The sequence below is a fragment of the Ictalurus furcatus genome, chromosome 21, assembly GCF_023375685.1.
Source record: "Ictalurus furcatus strain D&B chromosome 21, Billie_1.0, whole genome shotgun sequence".
Classification (NCBI taxonomy): Eukaryota; Metazoa; Chordata; class Actinopteri; order Siluriformes; family Ictaluridae; genus Ictalurus; species Ictalurus furcatus.
Genome location: NC_071275.1, coordinates 13,841,444 through 13,855,974, shown reverse-complemented (window position 1 = coordinate 13,855,974; position 14,531 = coordinate 13,841,444). Strand labels below are relative to the sequence as shown.

The 14,531-nt window shown below is 37.9% G+C and overlaps 1 protein-coding gene across 1 annotated transcript in view; it reads left to right on the top strand.

Moving 5' to 3' along the window:
* Nucleotides 1–14,325, top strand: part of mdfi (MyoD family inhibitor) — a 60,116-nt gene extending 45,791 nt beyond the window's left edge. Inside the window, exons 4-5 of the mRNA XM_053652608.1 lie at nucleotides 7,497–7,787; nucleotides 9,078–14,325. Of these exons, the coding sequence (XP_053508583.1) occupies nucleotides 7,497–7,787; nucleotides 9,078–9,331 (545 nt within the window). The 3' untranslated portion in view covers nucleotides 9,332–14,325. The remainder of the gene's footprint in view (nucleotides 1–7,496; nucleotides 7,788–9,077) is intronic.
* Nucleotides 14,326–14,531: the final 206 nt, after the last annotated feature.

Genomic DNA, 14,531 nt, shown 5'->3' with positions numbered 1-14,531 from the left:
CTCTGTCATTAAGGGGCAGAGTAGTGTATTTTTAGCCACCTGAGGGCTGAATCTCATTCGTTTTAATGTCTAAACAAGGTTCAGGCCTGCAATAAGGTGTTCTTTTTTTGGTCTGGTTGGTCTGCTATCTAACACCCCGCGCACACACCAACACAGACATGCACACACTCTTTTTCTCTCCATAGTGCACAATTGGGAGTTGGCGAGAGATGGACAGCTTGTCTCTTTTGAGATGTGTGACCCATAAGCCAGACAAAGACCCCTTTCTCCTGAGTGTACAGCACAGCCTGGGTATGCAGTGGTTTTGTGTGTGTGTGTGTGTGTGTGTGTGTGTGTGTGTGTGTGTGTGTTTCTGACAGAGAATATTGCAGTGGTTGGGAACTGGCACTGTGGTCAGGTTTTCAGCATTGATGTGCATTCTGCCCTCGAGCTTGGAGCACAGATGGTCATGGCCACCACACACACACACACACACACAAACACACGCTTGACTTACTATCCTTTGTAGGACCTTCCGCCAATATAATTATTAATGTTATGCCTTAAATCTTACCTTAACTTCAGTAACCAAAAAGAAACCTTTTGGCTAGTTTAGATTTATAAATAAGCTAAATATTCCAATAAGGTTAATACTGTCAGATATAGAGTAGCTATCATTGTGGGAACATTTGGTCCTCACCAAGATATAATAACATGCCTACACACACATGCACACAACCAATGTAAGACAGTATATTTGAAAATGTGCCTCTTTTTAGTCACCATTTACAGTCCTTTGTCTAGTAAGTAGGGCTGGGAAATATATCGATATAATATCAATATTGTGATAAAATGATTACACTTTGAGATCATTGGTATGGTGATGTATTTTTTTGTTTTTAATAGTTGCAAATTAAATGGTATTGAATGGATGCCGTTGATTTGATGTAATCTTTTAAAACGTAATCTTCTTTTGTCTTTGTAGGCATTAAAGAAAAGTATCGTCGAACTCAGTTTAACAGATTTTGTTTATTTTACTACTCTTTTGCAGACAGTTTGTTATCTAAATTATATACCGTGATACGCATCGTGTATCGTAGAAATGTCCTCAAGTATCGTGCTATGATATTTTTTTGTCATATTGCCCAGCCCTACTAGTAAGCAACATCTTAAGAGGCTGCTCAGAAATCTCAAGTCCAAATCTTTAACAGAACGAGTATATAAAAAATACTTATAAAACTCTAACATTTTAAAAACTGCAACTTTGTCCTTGAAGTTTGACCATTGTTGATGTTGATATTGAAGTCTTCATTTTTAAATATTGGATCGCTTTCAGATTATTTTTGAGCAAGGATATCATTTTTTGTACTGTATATGCAGTTGTCTTTCCTTCACGGGTCACAATGACAGAGACTTTACATCTTTGTAGCCCTGATCACCATCGAAAATGAATCCATTAAGGATTTAAAGGGGATCACAGTTACAAAACATTATGTTATACAGTTCTAACAAAATGTTGAAATGTTTGTGTTTAAAATGTACATTTCCTAATGCCATCAACACAATCCCACTGAGGGTTAAATCACCTTGACTTTCTGCGGTCGTAAAGCCTGAAATGGACCAGATTATGGAAATGCCGTTAGACTGTTTCCCAAAAAAGTTTCAGTGGTAAGCGTGTAAGCAGCGGGTGGTTCTATTTGTGTGTGAGAATGTAGAGGGTGTTTAATTTAAAACTGAAAAGCAGTGCGGTTTTTCTAAGACTGGTTCTTGTTAGTGTATAAAGCCATAACTGTGTGACTTTGTGACTTTGTTTTTTTTTTTTCTTCTTCTTCTTTTCCTCATACTAATGAGAAATTGGCTTTTTCTCACTGCTCATATTTGAAGTCGAATAGGGAACTGGGTAGAATAAATTTGTGGAGAAACTGAAGGAATACATATGCTTCCAGACAGGTACAGCATGATACTATTATGCAATTAATATCATGCTCTGTCGTGTATAAAATTCTGAGCAAGCCTAGTTGATCTCAAGTTTGGATTTGGAAAGAGGGTTCATTGATGCGGTCAGACGAGTCATCCTTTATCATATTCCTGACGAGTGTGGAGTACAACAAGAAAGCTATATAGGCCTGAATGATTGACCCCTACCCCTTCATTGGCTGTGTTATAATATTGGAAGCATTTTTGGGTCCACTTGTTCCTGTAGACACAAGAGTCACTCCAAATCAATGCAGTTCTTCTGACTGATCACCTTTATTCTATGATGAAACATCTCTATCCTTATTGGAGTAGTCCCTTTCGGTATGACCCCGCCCCCACTGACAGGACCTGAAGACTCACTGAATGGTTTGATTATTTTGAAAATAATGTAAAACATTGTAAATCACATTCTGTGGTCTTCACAGTCACCAGATTTCAACCTTCAACACTTATGGGAGGTTTTGGAGCGACTCTAGACAGCACTCTCCACCACTATTATCATCAGTGGTGTTACAGGGTGTAAGGGAAAGACCACTGGAAATTGCCAAAGGATATTTTAGAGCAGATGTATTCAAACAAACTGTGTAGGTTCAGCCACATAAAATATTTTGCTTATAGATCTAGATAAGCAACTAACATCTGGATAAGCAACTAACATGACTGGAAGGCAACAACAGTTACTTTTTAAAGGTTAAACATTAATTATGATTTCCTGGCTATAAATAAGGCACCAGTTTGAAGTGGTTATGTTTTGTTTTTGTAGTGGCTCTTCACATTACCACTATCGACTAAAGGCGCGCACTGTAAACAGACAAGGCATCTGTTTTGAATTTGAAGTGGAGAATATTCACACACTTCTCTGTCCAGTTGTCTTTAAACAATCTGTTTTCCTTTTCAAAAACTGAGCAAAATCTGCACAAACTTTCTGCTTCCTTGATGAACTGCTTTCAGTCAATGATTTACATAAATGCATGTGATTGGCCACCACAAGCCACAACAGAGGGTATGCTACAGAAGTCGTGATGGTTCATATCAAAAAAAGAAAAAATGAGTCACTGAGTCGCTGAATAATGGCCAGCGAGTTTGCATGTGATTGGTTCGATCCACTAGTGATTGGTTCGCTCTCTAGAGCGTGACTGAAATATAACCATGTGGAATTTGATTAAATAAATAAAAGTATGCAGATTCTAGAGGCTGGGATAAACTCCAGTAGTGTTAATAAAAAGAAAAGAATTACAAAACAAACAGAAGCCCTCGATATAAGGAGCCTAATAAAAATAAATAATAATAATAATAATGAATAATAATTCCTTACATTTATAAATCTCCTCAACCACTACCAATGTGTAGCATCCACCTGGATGATGTAACGGCAGCCATAGTGCACCAGAACGCTCACCACACACCAGCTATTGGTGGATATAATAATAATAAATAATAAGAAGAAGAATTAAAGATGCAGCCAGCATTTTTGGGGACCAAGCACCCAGACTCGGTGAGCCACTGATTCACAGACGTGCTACAATTGTTGCCTAAACAATCACAGGAAAGAAGAGCCATAACTTTAGGCAAAGGGATGCAATAGTGATTTGTAGTTTCACTCATGATGTGTATGTTTTTACCAAGGACAGTGGTTGAATTCTCTGACAATAGGAGGAAAGGTCTAGATGAACAAATTGCTGCTGCAGCTACCACTACTGCCATGACCTGTGGTGTTGTATGTTGCTACTTTGACCTGTGGTCATGATTGCTACTGCTTTGATATTAAACCCTGTCAGTCACATCAGTCACATTTGTAGGAGGAGTAGCAGGAAAAAAAAAAACTGTTTTTAAAAAAAATCCAAGATGGTGGAAAATCTAATTAGCCGAAAATTGATTATTATAGGATGCGTCTCAATCCAGGGAATCCAGGATTCCATGGCTTTTAAATTTTGGACACATGGTTCAAAAAATGGTTCAAAAGTTATGACCATAAATGCACTTAAATGTACATAAACGTTAAGCTTATCTTTGACCTGATGGTGGCGCTAGAGCATTGGTGGCACTTGGCCCAAATTTCCTTAGACCCACCCCAATCAGTGTGCCAAATTTCACAACGTTTTACTAGACACTTCTATGGGCTGCCGTAGACACCCTAGCCAGAAGAAAAGGAAAAAAGAATAATGATAAGAAAATGTAGAATAACAATAGGTTGCCTATGCACCTTCAGTGCTTGGCCCCCTAATTTTTTTTTAATTATTTAATTTTAAAAAATTCCCCCCAATATTGCAAAGACACTTGTTGTCTTAAGATGAACTTGGTTAAGAATAAGTGTGATTGTTAGAAACTGTCGCTAAAGATATCCTTGTGACCAAGATCAAATCTGAGTACTAGAACTTTCTGTGTTACATTTCAGTCTCCAGCTGTCTTTCATCTTCCTATCTATCTCACTTTCTCTAATGTGAACTGTGTTGTGCGTTTTTGCGGAAAACCGATACTCACTGTAAACATGGAAAAGCCAGATGTGTATACATTAGGGCTCTGGTTTTTATAGGTGGGTTTACGGAACAGTGGGGGTGGTAGCCAATTACCAGCCCTCGGTTTTTCTAACTCTAAACGTATGGATCCCATAGTTAAATGCGGTCATGTGATTGTTTTCGTTATGGTGTAGAGAACGAGAGACGGGGGCCTACTGTGACTTTTTAGCAGCTTGAGGGATTTGATGTGCATAAATGCAAACAAAAAAAATAATAACTTCTCTGTCTTTCTTCTAACAGGTCAAACATCTGGAAGTTTGAAAAGGCTGAATGAAAAAATATTCAGTCACACTAGATTAGTTGTTGCATGACCTCAATGGTTTCCCAAGAACAACAGAGCTCTACTGGTCTAATGTATGCTTCTTTTTTAAGTACTATTTCATATGTTTCAGAGTGTGGCATTAGAGAGAGATGTGTTAGTGTTTGTCTTCCCATAGGCTTCGGGACGAAATACCTCTTCTAATGAAGTTCGAATTTCAGTTCCCTCTCAGGATCTTTTCTATGTGACCCAACACCACTATGCTAAGGTCACAAAAATGCTCAGTGCTACAACAGGATTCTATAAAGTCTTATCATAAGTTCTAATTTAAAATTTTTAAAGGGGTATTTCTCTTGGCAGCAAAGGTGTGCTTTTCACTTAGTTTTTCTTTCGTCCGGCATAATTAGAATGCGGTGCTCGGGAGTAAAATATATGCAGGTCTGGCAATAAGCTGCCAAGAACAACTCGCCAAGCGGTTTGTGGAGGAACACTAGAACATTTGTAGGCTGTAAACTTACGGGGAGTCTACGTCTGAACTTCAAAAAGCAAAGAAAGGAACTGGAGCGACTAACCCAAACTATACGCCATAAAAATAAAGAATCAAATAAAGAATCCTAGCGCAAGTCAGAATTTGAGTTTTCAATTAATTGAGTAAAATCTGTTGCCCACCACATCAAGTCCAGGGTTTAAGTATTTGGTTTATAATTACGCTATGGGTATTCAAATTCATATATGTGACGATACAAAGTCCTTGCTTACAAAGAAACTATCACGACTGAATAGTCACAACAAATACTTTTTAATGCTTGACCACTGGTGATTAGTTCATTTAGTTTATTGCTATAAATAAGACAATTTGAAGTGGAAGTGGTTGTTTTGTTTTACGTTGGTGCTTCATGTCAGCAGTTTTGACTAACGCCATGGATCACGTGTCACAGCTTTTAAATCTCATCCCTGCCCATCCCCTCAGTTATTACTTCGGATCGTACCTACCCGTATTGGATATTTCTTAAAGATACTTTCACACATGCAGCGACAAAGCACCTCCCGTGCTTGCTAGCTATGATTTTTGCTTTAAACATCCGCAGATAGACGGCCGCAGTGGCAAAGAGCACACACTGCTTCTCCTTCATCTCGTAGGATATGATGCATATATACAATGGTGAATTTTATATACAAACGCTCTCCCTCCAAAATATTTAATTTTATCAGCAAGAAAACTCGTTTGTTGTCAAAAGTGGAATGCTATTTGTGCCACGCACTGATAGTGACATGGCAACAAGTAGTAGGAACACCTACTGGCAACTTCATAGTACAGCTACTAGCGACTGTGTGAATGTAATAATCTTACTTAGTTCTATTTCCTAAAATATAAACAGGACACTGGGCAGAATCGAGCATTTATTAAAGACGAAGGAATGATTACGATAAATGCATCTCGAGCAACCTGTATTCCCGTGTTAATGAATGTGAATTCTGACCACCTGTATTAAAAAAAAACCCACAAATACTGTAACATTTCTAAGCAATTCAGTTGGAGCATGAACCAATCGAAACCTATTTTGTCAACTGGTTTTAGTTATTTATGCCGTACTTTATTTATATTCTGCAGTTAATTATTCAAGTTATTTGCCTGTTTATTTTTGTGTCCTTCAGGTAAAGCAGAACGGTTCTATGAATACAATTTGAATTCTCTCAGCTGCTCCTTGTTTATTCTATTGTTTACACAAATGCTTCTGGAGTTTTTAATGAGAATGCTAATCTGTTCATGCCTGATATTATTTTATTAATGCATGTTTGTTTAGCTATGTGTTTGTTTGTTTTTTGGGTTCCTTTGCCTCACAGAACAGTGGTCAAGGTTATATAAATATAATTGTTAAGGACAAAGAAGTAAAATAATTTAAAGAAGAAGCTGAGGAGAGTTTGCGTTTGCATATGAGTAGAGTCTAGTAGATATGCTTTTATTTAAGCAAGATCAAGCAAGATTGTACAGGCCTACGTGAATCAGTGTGGCTAGCTATCTCACATTGGTATTCCTGTTGAAGGTGCTTCCAGTAAAATTGGCATGCCTTCTTCCTTTTAATTTTTATCTGACGAGCTTTCATATTTTAAGCTTCGATTATGTGGAGGATCAACCATACAAGTCCTTGTGAATGAGCTGTTTAATTGAATTACAGCCGGAACTACTGTCAGAGCCATGCTGTTATAGAAAATTAATCAACACCTTCAGGTTTGAGAATTCAGCAGCTCAGTGGTATAAATTTAATTGTAGTGTTAACGTATGGTTAGTTATTACGGGATGGATATTACAAACACATGGCCTTATTCCATCAAGACATATGGCCTTCCTGAAAGCTGAAGGTCCCTGAACTGGTGTAAATCTCCTACTATCTGACCTTCCTCTGAAAAAGACCACTATTCTCTCAGCGGATTGTGGGTATTCATGGGAAGTGTATTTTACATATGTTTAAGTATCATTTGTGATATAGCACACACTTGAGGGTTTAATTGAAGGCTTTGTACTTGTACTAATACCGTAGCATTCACTTTAGTGTTCATTAGCATTCCAAGAGAAACATTGTTAAGCCTATTTTAGTGGAGGAAACAACATACTGGATGCGAGTGTAATCCACAACTATGGGATTATTTTTGTGTCCCTAGGCTATAAGAGGAGAATAATTGCACAGTGGAAGACCTTGTATTTTAACAAAGTGCCTGGCCACAATGATTATCATCTTTGTTTGTATTTTATCATTTGCTTCTAGGTCAACCTCAGGCCAGGTCATCGCCCTTGCCGAAGTCATTAACCAGCCCCTCTGAGTCTGCAGTGCTTCTGAAAAATGGCAAGTCTCTGAAACCCCAGGTGCACAGCAGTAGCGTCAAGAATGGAGCAACACTCTTGCGGGCGGCATCTTCGACATCCTCGTCTTCGTCTGCACATCATAACAACCCCAAGAAGTTGCAATCGAACCCATCGATCAACAGCCAGAGCAGCAAGAGGAGTAAAGGGAGCTCCAAGTCCAACAGCTCACAGATCCCTACAGAGGCCCAGGATGGTGGGTACAGTTTACTTTTATATTCACAGCATTTAGCAGATGCTCTTATCAGTTGACGTTTCTGTCGAAAAAACTTATTCTCCTGAAAGTATACGTAGGCCATGGGCTAAAAATATCAAAGCTAAAACCCTGCTAGTTAGAGGAGTTAGTGTGAGAGTTATTACAGCAAACAACACAAGGTGAAGAGCAAGGAAAATGGTATAGAATATTAGAATAAGACTAGGGGAGCAAAATTTTGGTGTATATTTAGACAAGGTTAAATACTGCTTTATGCATTTATTTATATTGTTTCAATTGGACATAGCATTTGTTCTCCTGTTGCTCCATAGTATTATTGGACCTTATGAGCTATCTTCATCAAATTGTACCATGATATAACCTTAAACAACCTAATTATACAGACCAACTGGTACCTCGACCCATTTTAAAAGGTCACATGGCCATTTTGGGGCAATATCTCATAACAATTTAAAAAAGCATTCACCAGAATTACCCATAAAATACAACCATGGAATCGGTCTCCCTAGATTCTAGTTACCATGAACAAACATTTTGGAAGTAAATGTTAAATGTTGCTCTCTCTCTCTCATATATATATATATATATATATATATATATATATATATATATATATATATATATATATATATATAATCATTTCCTAACTCTATTTCATGTTATTTTCTGTTTCTATAAGTTCTTAAATTACACTGATAAATCTGTGTTATTGATTCATGGCATCAACAGGGAGTTTTACTCTGTGTTCACACTAGCATCCATTTTATATCTCAAGCCATTCGATTTTAGTCTTTAGTGTCTTGAGTTACTGTCGGTTGGCACGGTTTCTCGGGTAGCACGTATGAACCTATGCCAAACCATGCAAATGGAACCACACAAATTACATATATTTCAGACAGAAATAACAATTCTTGGGCTTATCTTGGGAACACTGGGCACAAGATGGGAATAAATCCTTGGTGGGATGCCAGAACATCAGAGGGCACCATGTACACGCATGTTCAGATACAGGGGCAAGTTAGCATACAGTATGTAGTTAGTCTTGACAGTATGTTTTTGGGAAGTGGAAGGAAACTAGAGAGCCCTGAGGAAATCCATAGAGACATGGAGAGAATATGCAGAACTATGCAAATGAAAGACTTCAGCAGCTTCTGCATTGGTGCTGGTGTGAACACAGGGTTAATGATCATTAGACAAGTATGTTGTGCTACACATATACATGCCATGGGTTGACTTTCCAGAATCCCCTAATGTGATTTCTGTGTGTGTCAGACTGCTGTGTGCACTGCATCCTGGCCTGCCTGTTCTGCGAGTTCCTAATGCTGTGCAACATCGTGCTGGACTGTGCAACCTGCGGCTCATGCTCCTCTGATGACTCGTGCTTCTGCTGCTGCTGCGGATCGGAAGAATGCGGTGACTGCGAACTTCCTTGCGACATGGACTGCGGCATCATCGACGCCTGCTGCGAGTCGGCCGACTGCCTCGAGATCTGCATGGAGTGCTGTGGCCTCTGCTTCTCATCCTGAGCCTCCTGTAGGGGGCATTGCAATGTTCGCTCAAAACTTCTAGAGAGAAGTTCTAGGTGAGAAATGTGATCGGAGAACTCCATACTGGGCTTCAAGGCTGGTTTGCCAATGAGAAGCATGAGAAACGCTGCGACTGAGGTCCAGTTGTGTTTTCCCGAGTTTGGCAATTGGGTTCCAGTTTAGTGTGCTTAAAGTCAGAGACTCTTAGAATTGTCCTCAGATTTTGCAAGAATTCTGGGACATTCTCTGTTTTCTGCAGTCTGCATTTAGACTCTTCCTCCAGATCCAGCTTCCAACTTGATTGGAAGAGAAATCTTTAAGACATTGAACCTTGCTAACAGTAGGAGATGTTGTAGGCTAAACAGGACATTTTCACTCCTTTTTCTTCAAATTCCAGTCCTTTTCAAATCACATTTCTTTTCAACTTCACATTTATTCAAAGAACGAATCTCACCACTGTTGCGTAATGTTTTGATGCACCAAATCCCAATGCATCCATGTGAAAATTCATATTTTATGTAACAAAATCATGGGGGAAGTTTTTTTGACTATACACAGTGTAACATGAACAGTGTCTTTTAAAATCTTCTAAGGATTGATTTTTATTTTTATTTTTTTCCAGGGGATCTGCACATTATTATTAGTTTTATTATTATTATTTTTTACCTTGAACAGTCCCACTTCACATTCCAAAAAAAATCATGCTTGAAAGAGAAGTCACTGATTTTATTTTTATTTTTAATATGATGTCATCTTTTTGAAGCAGCTTCAATTTATATTCTCCAGGAAACTGTAACCAGATTTGACTTCATCAGTTTGGCTATGCTGACAGCACTTTCTGTGTTCTAAGATGCAGACACAACGTAATGCAAAAGAGTTCTCTCTATATATGCACAGTTACTGTAGTACTTTGCTGTCCATCAACTGTGAGCACAGGACTGAAACGGACGTGAGCTGGAGAAAGGGCTGCGTTTATTTAAATTTTTCATGCAATGTATTTACTCATGTGAACGAGAGTAACAAGAGATGTGTTACTCTATCTAACCCGTCCTGTGATTTTTTTTGTTTGTTTTTTCCTTTTCTTTCTGTCTGTGATTGAGTTTATCGAGTATTAATTCCTTGGATTTCTAATTGTTCTGTAATGCTGGAGGTTTGTTAAAGCCCTGTTCAAAATGCCAAAAAAGCTGTGCAAGCATTAAGTACACATGGTTTTTTGTGTTTTGTTTTATTTTGTTTTTAAGTAGAAGTAGTGATGCACTGAAATTTTGGCCACTGATTATTTGGAGGCAAGAAATTAACAAAAATATGACTTTTAACTTTAACTTTTACTTTAATGCTTTTAATTATTAGTTTTGATTGAAAGAGACTCGAATTAACTCCAATAATTTACAATGTGCAACAACAACAAAAAACCTAATTAATATTCATTTTAAAGGGGTCATATTTTGCTTTTTTAACGTTTTTAAAAGTTCATAATTTTGTTTATTGGCTGTAATTGAATAGGTTAACATGCTTTAATGTTCAAAAAAACAAAAAATTATTTGTCACATAATGTACATTACTGCAGTACCTCTATTTCCAAGCTGCCTGAAATGCTCCGATTGAGTTACGGTTTCTCCAAAGCCCCTCCTTCCGAAAAGCCCAGAGTGCTCTGAATGGCCAGCTGACCCTTTGTGTTGTGATTGGCCAAAAACCTCAAGCATGTGTCGGAAATGTAACGCCCCTTGGGTTAGCTTCAGCTTCCAAGGGTTCTAAAGCAATTTTAAACTCCTGAGCAACATGACGTCAGTTTTACTGCATCAGTTCGAGCCCGAGTCAGATTCAGAATATGCGAATGATCAAATGAATCCAAAGTTGCATGCACGACTTGAGCAGAATGTTTCACAGTGGTTCTTATTTTGTAACTCTCTTACCTTTCAGATGTAATGTAAATTCCACTGGCAGGCTGTTGCATTGTTAAGTGCAAAAGTATGCTACTGTATGTACACAACTTCTGTGTGTACATAGGTACTCATACGATATGCCTTTGGAAAGCTAAGATTCTTGTGATTCGATTAATATAAACCGTTTCAAGATACATTCACAGCAGCAGCTACAATCAACATCTCTGTCAGACCACCAACATACAAACAAACATTTACAAAACTGAGGCAACTTAGCAAACTTTAGCTAGCACTTTAGCAGGGGTCTACAAGTGAGCCCTGTGCCACAACACAAAACAGTCAATAGCTTCATAAAATAATCAAACATACTTACAGTTTCTGATTCAGAAGCGCAAGATTGTCCGAGCAAAGTGGGAATCGCCCCACTTTTCAGGAGTAGCCTTTGTGTGTAGCCTGCCTTGTACTCGCTCAGGTTCAGCAAGCTGTCCTCCATAAAATGTGCTGTACACAAGCAAACGTTTAACTTGTACTGCTCCGGAACAGCGTTATAAATAAAGAGTAACCAAGGATTCGTAATTTTGTCCGTTTTTGGAAGTCCAAACAAAGCGGTTTTGCTTTTCCACCAAAACACACAGCATCTCCACGACATGGCGCCAAACAATTCACTGATGCCTCGACTTTGTTCTTCGTGGTTGCCTTTGGGCGATATTATGCTAATATTTCAAATAGTGACGTAGATGTTTGCGGAAGTAATATCTGGACTTTGAACGAGGTGTTTTGGGCAGGTCTGGAGCAGTGTTCCATGTTAGATAGTATAAATCCCTTTGGGGGAGAATATGAGCTTTTTAACTTTGCAGATCTTATGCATGCACAGACAGATACATTACACACTAGAGGAGAAGGAAATCATTAAAAAGCATAATATGACACCTTTAAATAATTTTTGAGTTCAGGTTTTTGTCCAAAGTGCCCAAAATTTCAGTTTCGGCCAATAAATTTAATATCGGTGCATCACTATGCCAGCATCCTTGACTTGTTCTGTCATTTGCTCAATTATAATTTGGTTATGACCTTTATTAACTTTTTCAGTATCGGTCTTGTTTGATCATGAAAATGCTCTAATTGGCTGTTATCAGTTAAGGTGCATTAGTTTATTGATTATTGACGATTGACAACTGATTTGAATTTGTTGGTTGGTTATTTGTTTTTATAGATTCTCTCATGACTCAAACATTTTTCAGCTTTTTAGTTTTAACATGAGGTGTGAAATGATATTCATTTAAATTTAGCCTACTCAAGTCAGAGCATATGTTAATAATTATAATTGTGAGAAGCCCATTATTATTATTATTTTATTTTATTTTATTTCATTTAACTAGAGGTCAAGAACAGAAAATTATCAAATCATGTTGTAGTTAGTAGTCAATAATGTTTACATCTTGTGGACAATCTACAAAAAAAGGAACTGGATATAAAAGATATAGAAAATAAACTTAAAACTTGACAGAGAGTAGATATTCATCATATACACTATGGAATAAAAGAGCAGTGTTGAAACTCTTGTGTTTGTACCATTATATTCCAACAGTGTCATTATTTCCATGACTTAATATCATTTATCCTTTTATTGCTGGCCAAAATTTAGGTAAATTATATACAATATATCTGATTTGCATAGACAATTCTTAAGACATTTTGATTTTGTATCCTTACTAGCCTTGATGTGTTGAGAAATAATCCTGAGCCTAGAGAATTTCAGCAATGTTGTGCCTAGATTTCAGTAGAATCCTTGACTATCCTCTGTATATGTTATCCAGTCTGCATTCAGACATTTCTTCACTGTCCACAGTACTTTCTATAGTGCTTTTAACAATAGTTACTGTCATAAAGAAGCTTTACATAACTCTGGATGTCAAGTCAAGTGTGTTTTATTGGTATTTCTCCGTATATCTTATATACATTGGAATGAAAGTTTTTTTCTTCAGGACCAAGGTACAACACATAATACAGTCAAATGAGCAAGCCAGAGGCGGCAGTGGTGAGGAACAGAACTCCTGAGACGCCATGAGGAAGAAACTTTGAGTGGAACCAGACTCAAAAGTGAACTCCTCTTCTGGGTGATACCAGATAGTTTTAGTACTATTTCGTTTCCCCAGTCTTCTTATTTCTACACTGTTGTGTGCTGTGACATTAGAAATTGTATTTACTAATACTATATTACCAAAGGTTTGTGGACACCTGATCATCACACCCATGTGTGCTTGTTGAACATCCCATTCCAGATTTAGTCCCCCTTTTGTGTACATCTTGTATACATTGGAATGAAATGAAAGCTGCTGTTATAACCTCCACTCTTCTGGGAAGGCTTTCCACTAGATTTTTGGAGCATGGTTGTGGGGATTTGTGGCCATTCATTTACGAGAGTGAGGTCAGGCACTGATGTTGGGTTAGTCAACGTTCCCAGCGTTCATCCCAAAGGTGTTCAGTGGGGTTGAGGTCAGGATTGATGTTGAGTGCAGGACATTCAACTTCATCGATACCAACCTTGGTAATCCATGTCTTCATGGACCTTGCTTTGTGCACTGGAGCATTGTCATTGCTGGAACAGGTTTGCGCCTCTTAGTTCCATTTAAAAGAAATTGTAATGCTACAGCATATATACAATTATGTGCTTCCAAATGTGTGACAATAGTTACAGGAAGTTCCACATATGAGTGTGATGGTAAAGCATCCACAAACTTTTGTCCATATCTATAGTGTATTTCAATACTGGAATCATTGCCAATTGGGTTGATATTTAAATGATCATTATGATTACTTGTAGTATAATCAGTCTTCAACAGTTCACCATTTTACCAGAGATTTTAATAGATGATGATCAAACTTGGACATGTTGTCTTAGGGCTCCATTTCAACTGCTTTTCTCTGATCTGATCGGCCTTTGTTGCGAAACAGAGAACAGTGCACTTTAATGCACTCTTTATAGGCTGCCAAAGTGGTTGAGGAGAAATGCCTATCCAAGCCAATGTGCCAGTAAGGGAGGAGCAGGTTCTTGGTTCTTTTCTTTTTCTCAGGGGTTTTTAACCCTCTAGTGTAAAACATTCAGATCTAGGTTCCTCACTTGTTTCTTAGCTGTAATCTGCTGGTTTGATGCCAAAGACTGGATTCAGACAAAGCAACCATTCATTTCTCTTCAAGAGCGGTCACTCTTCAGGAAACTGTTAACAAGAGTATCTTTGGACATGTGCATGTAGTTCAACAGTGTCCAGTATCCTTACACCAAGTGCATTGGTATTCACACACATACTTTCCAGCAA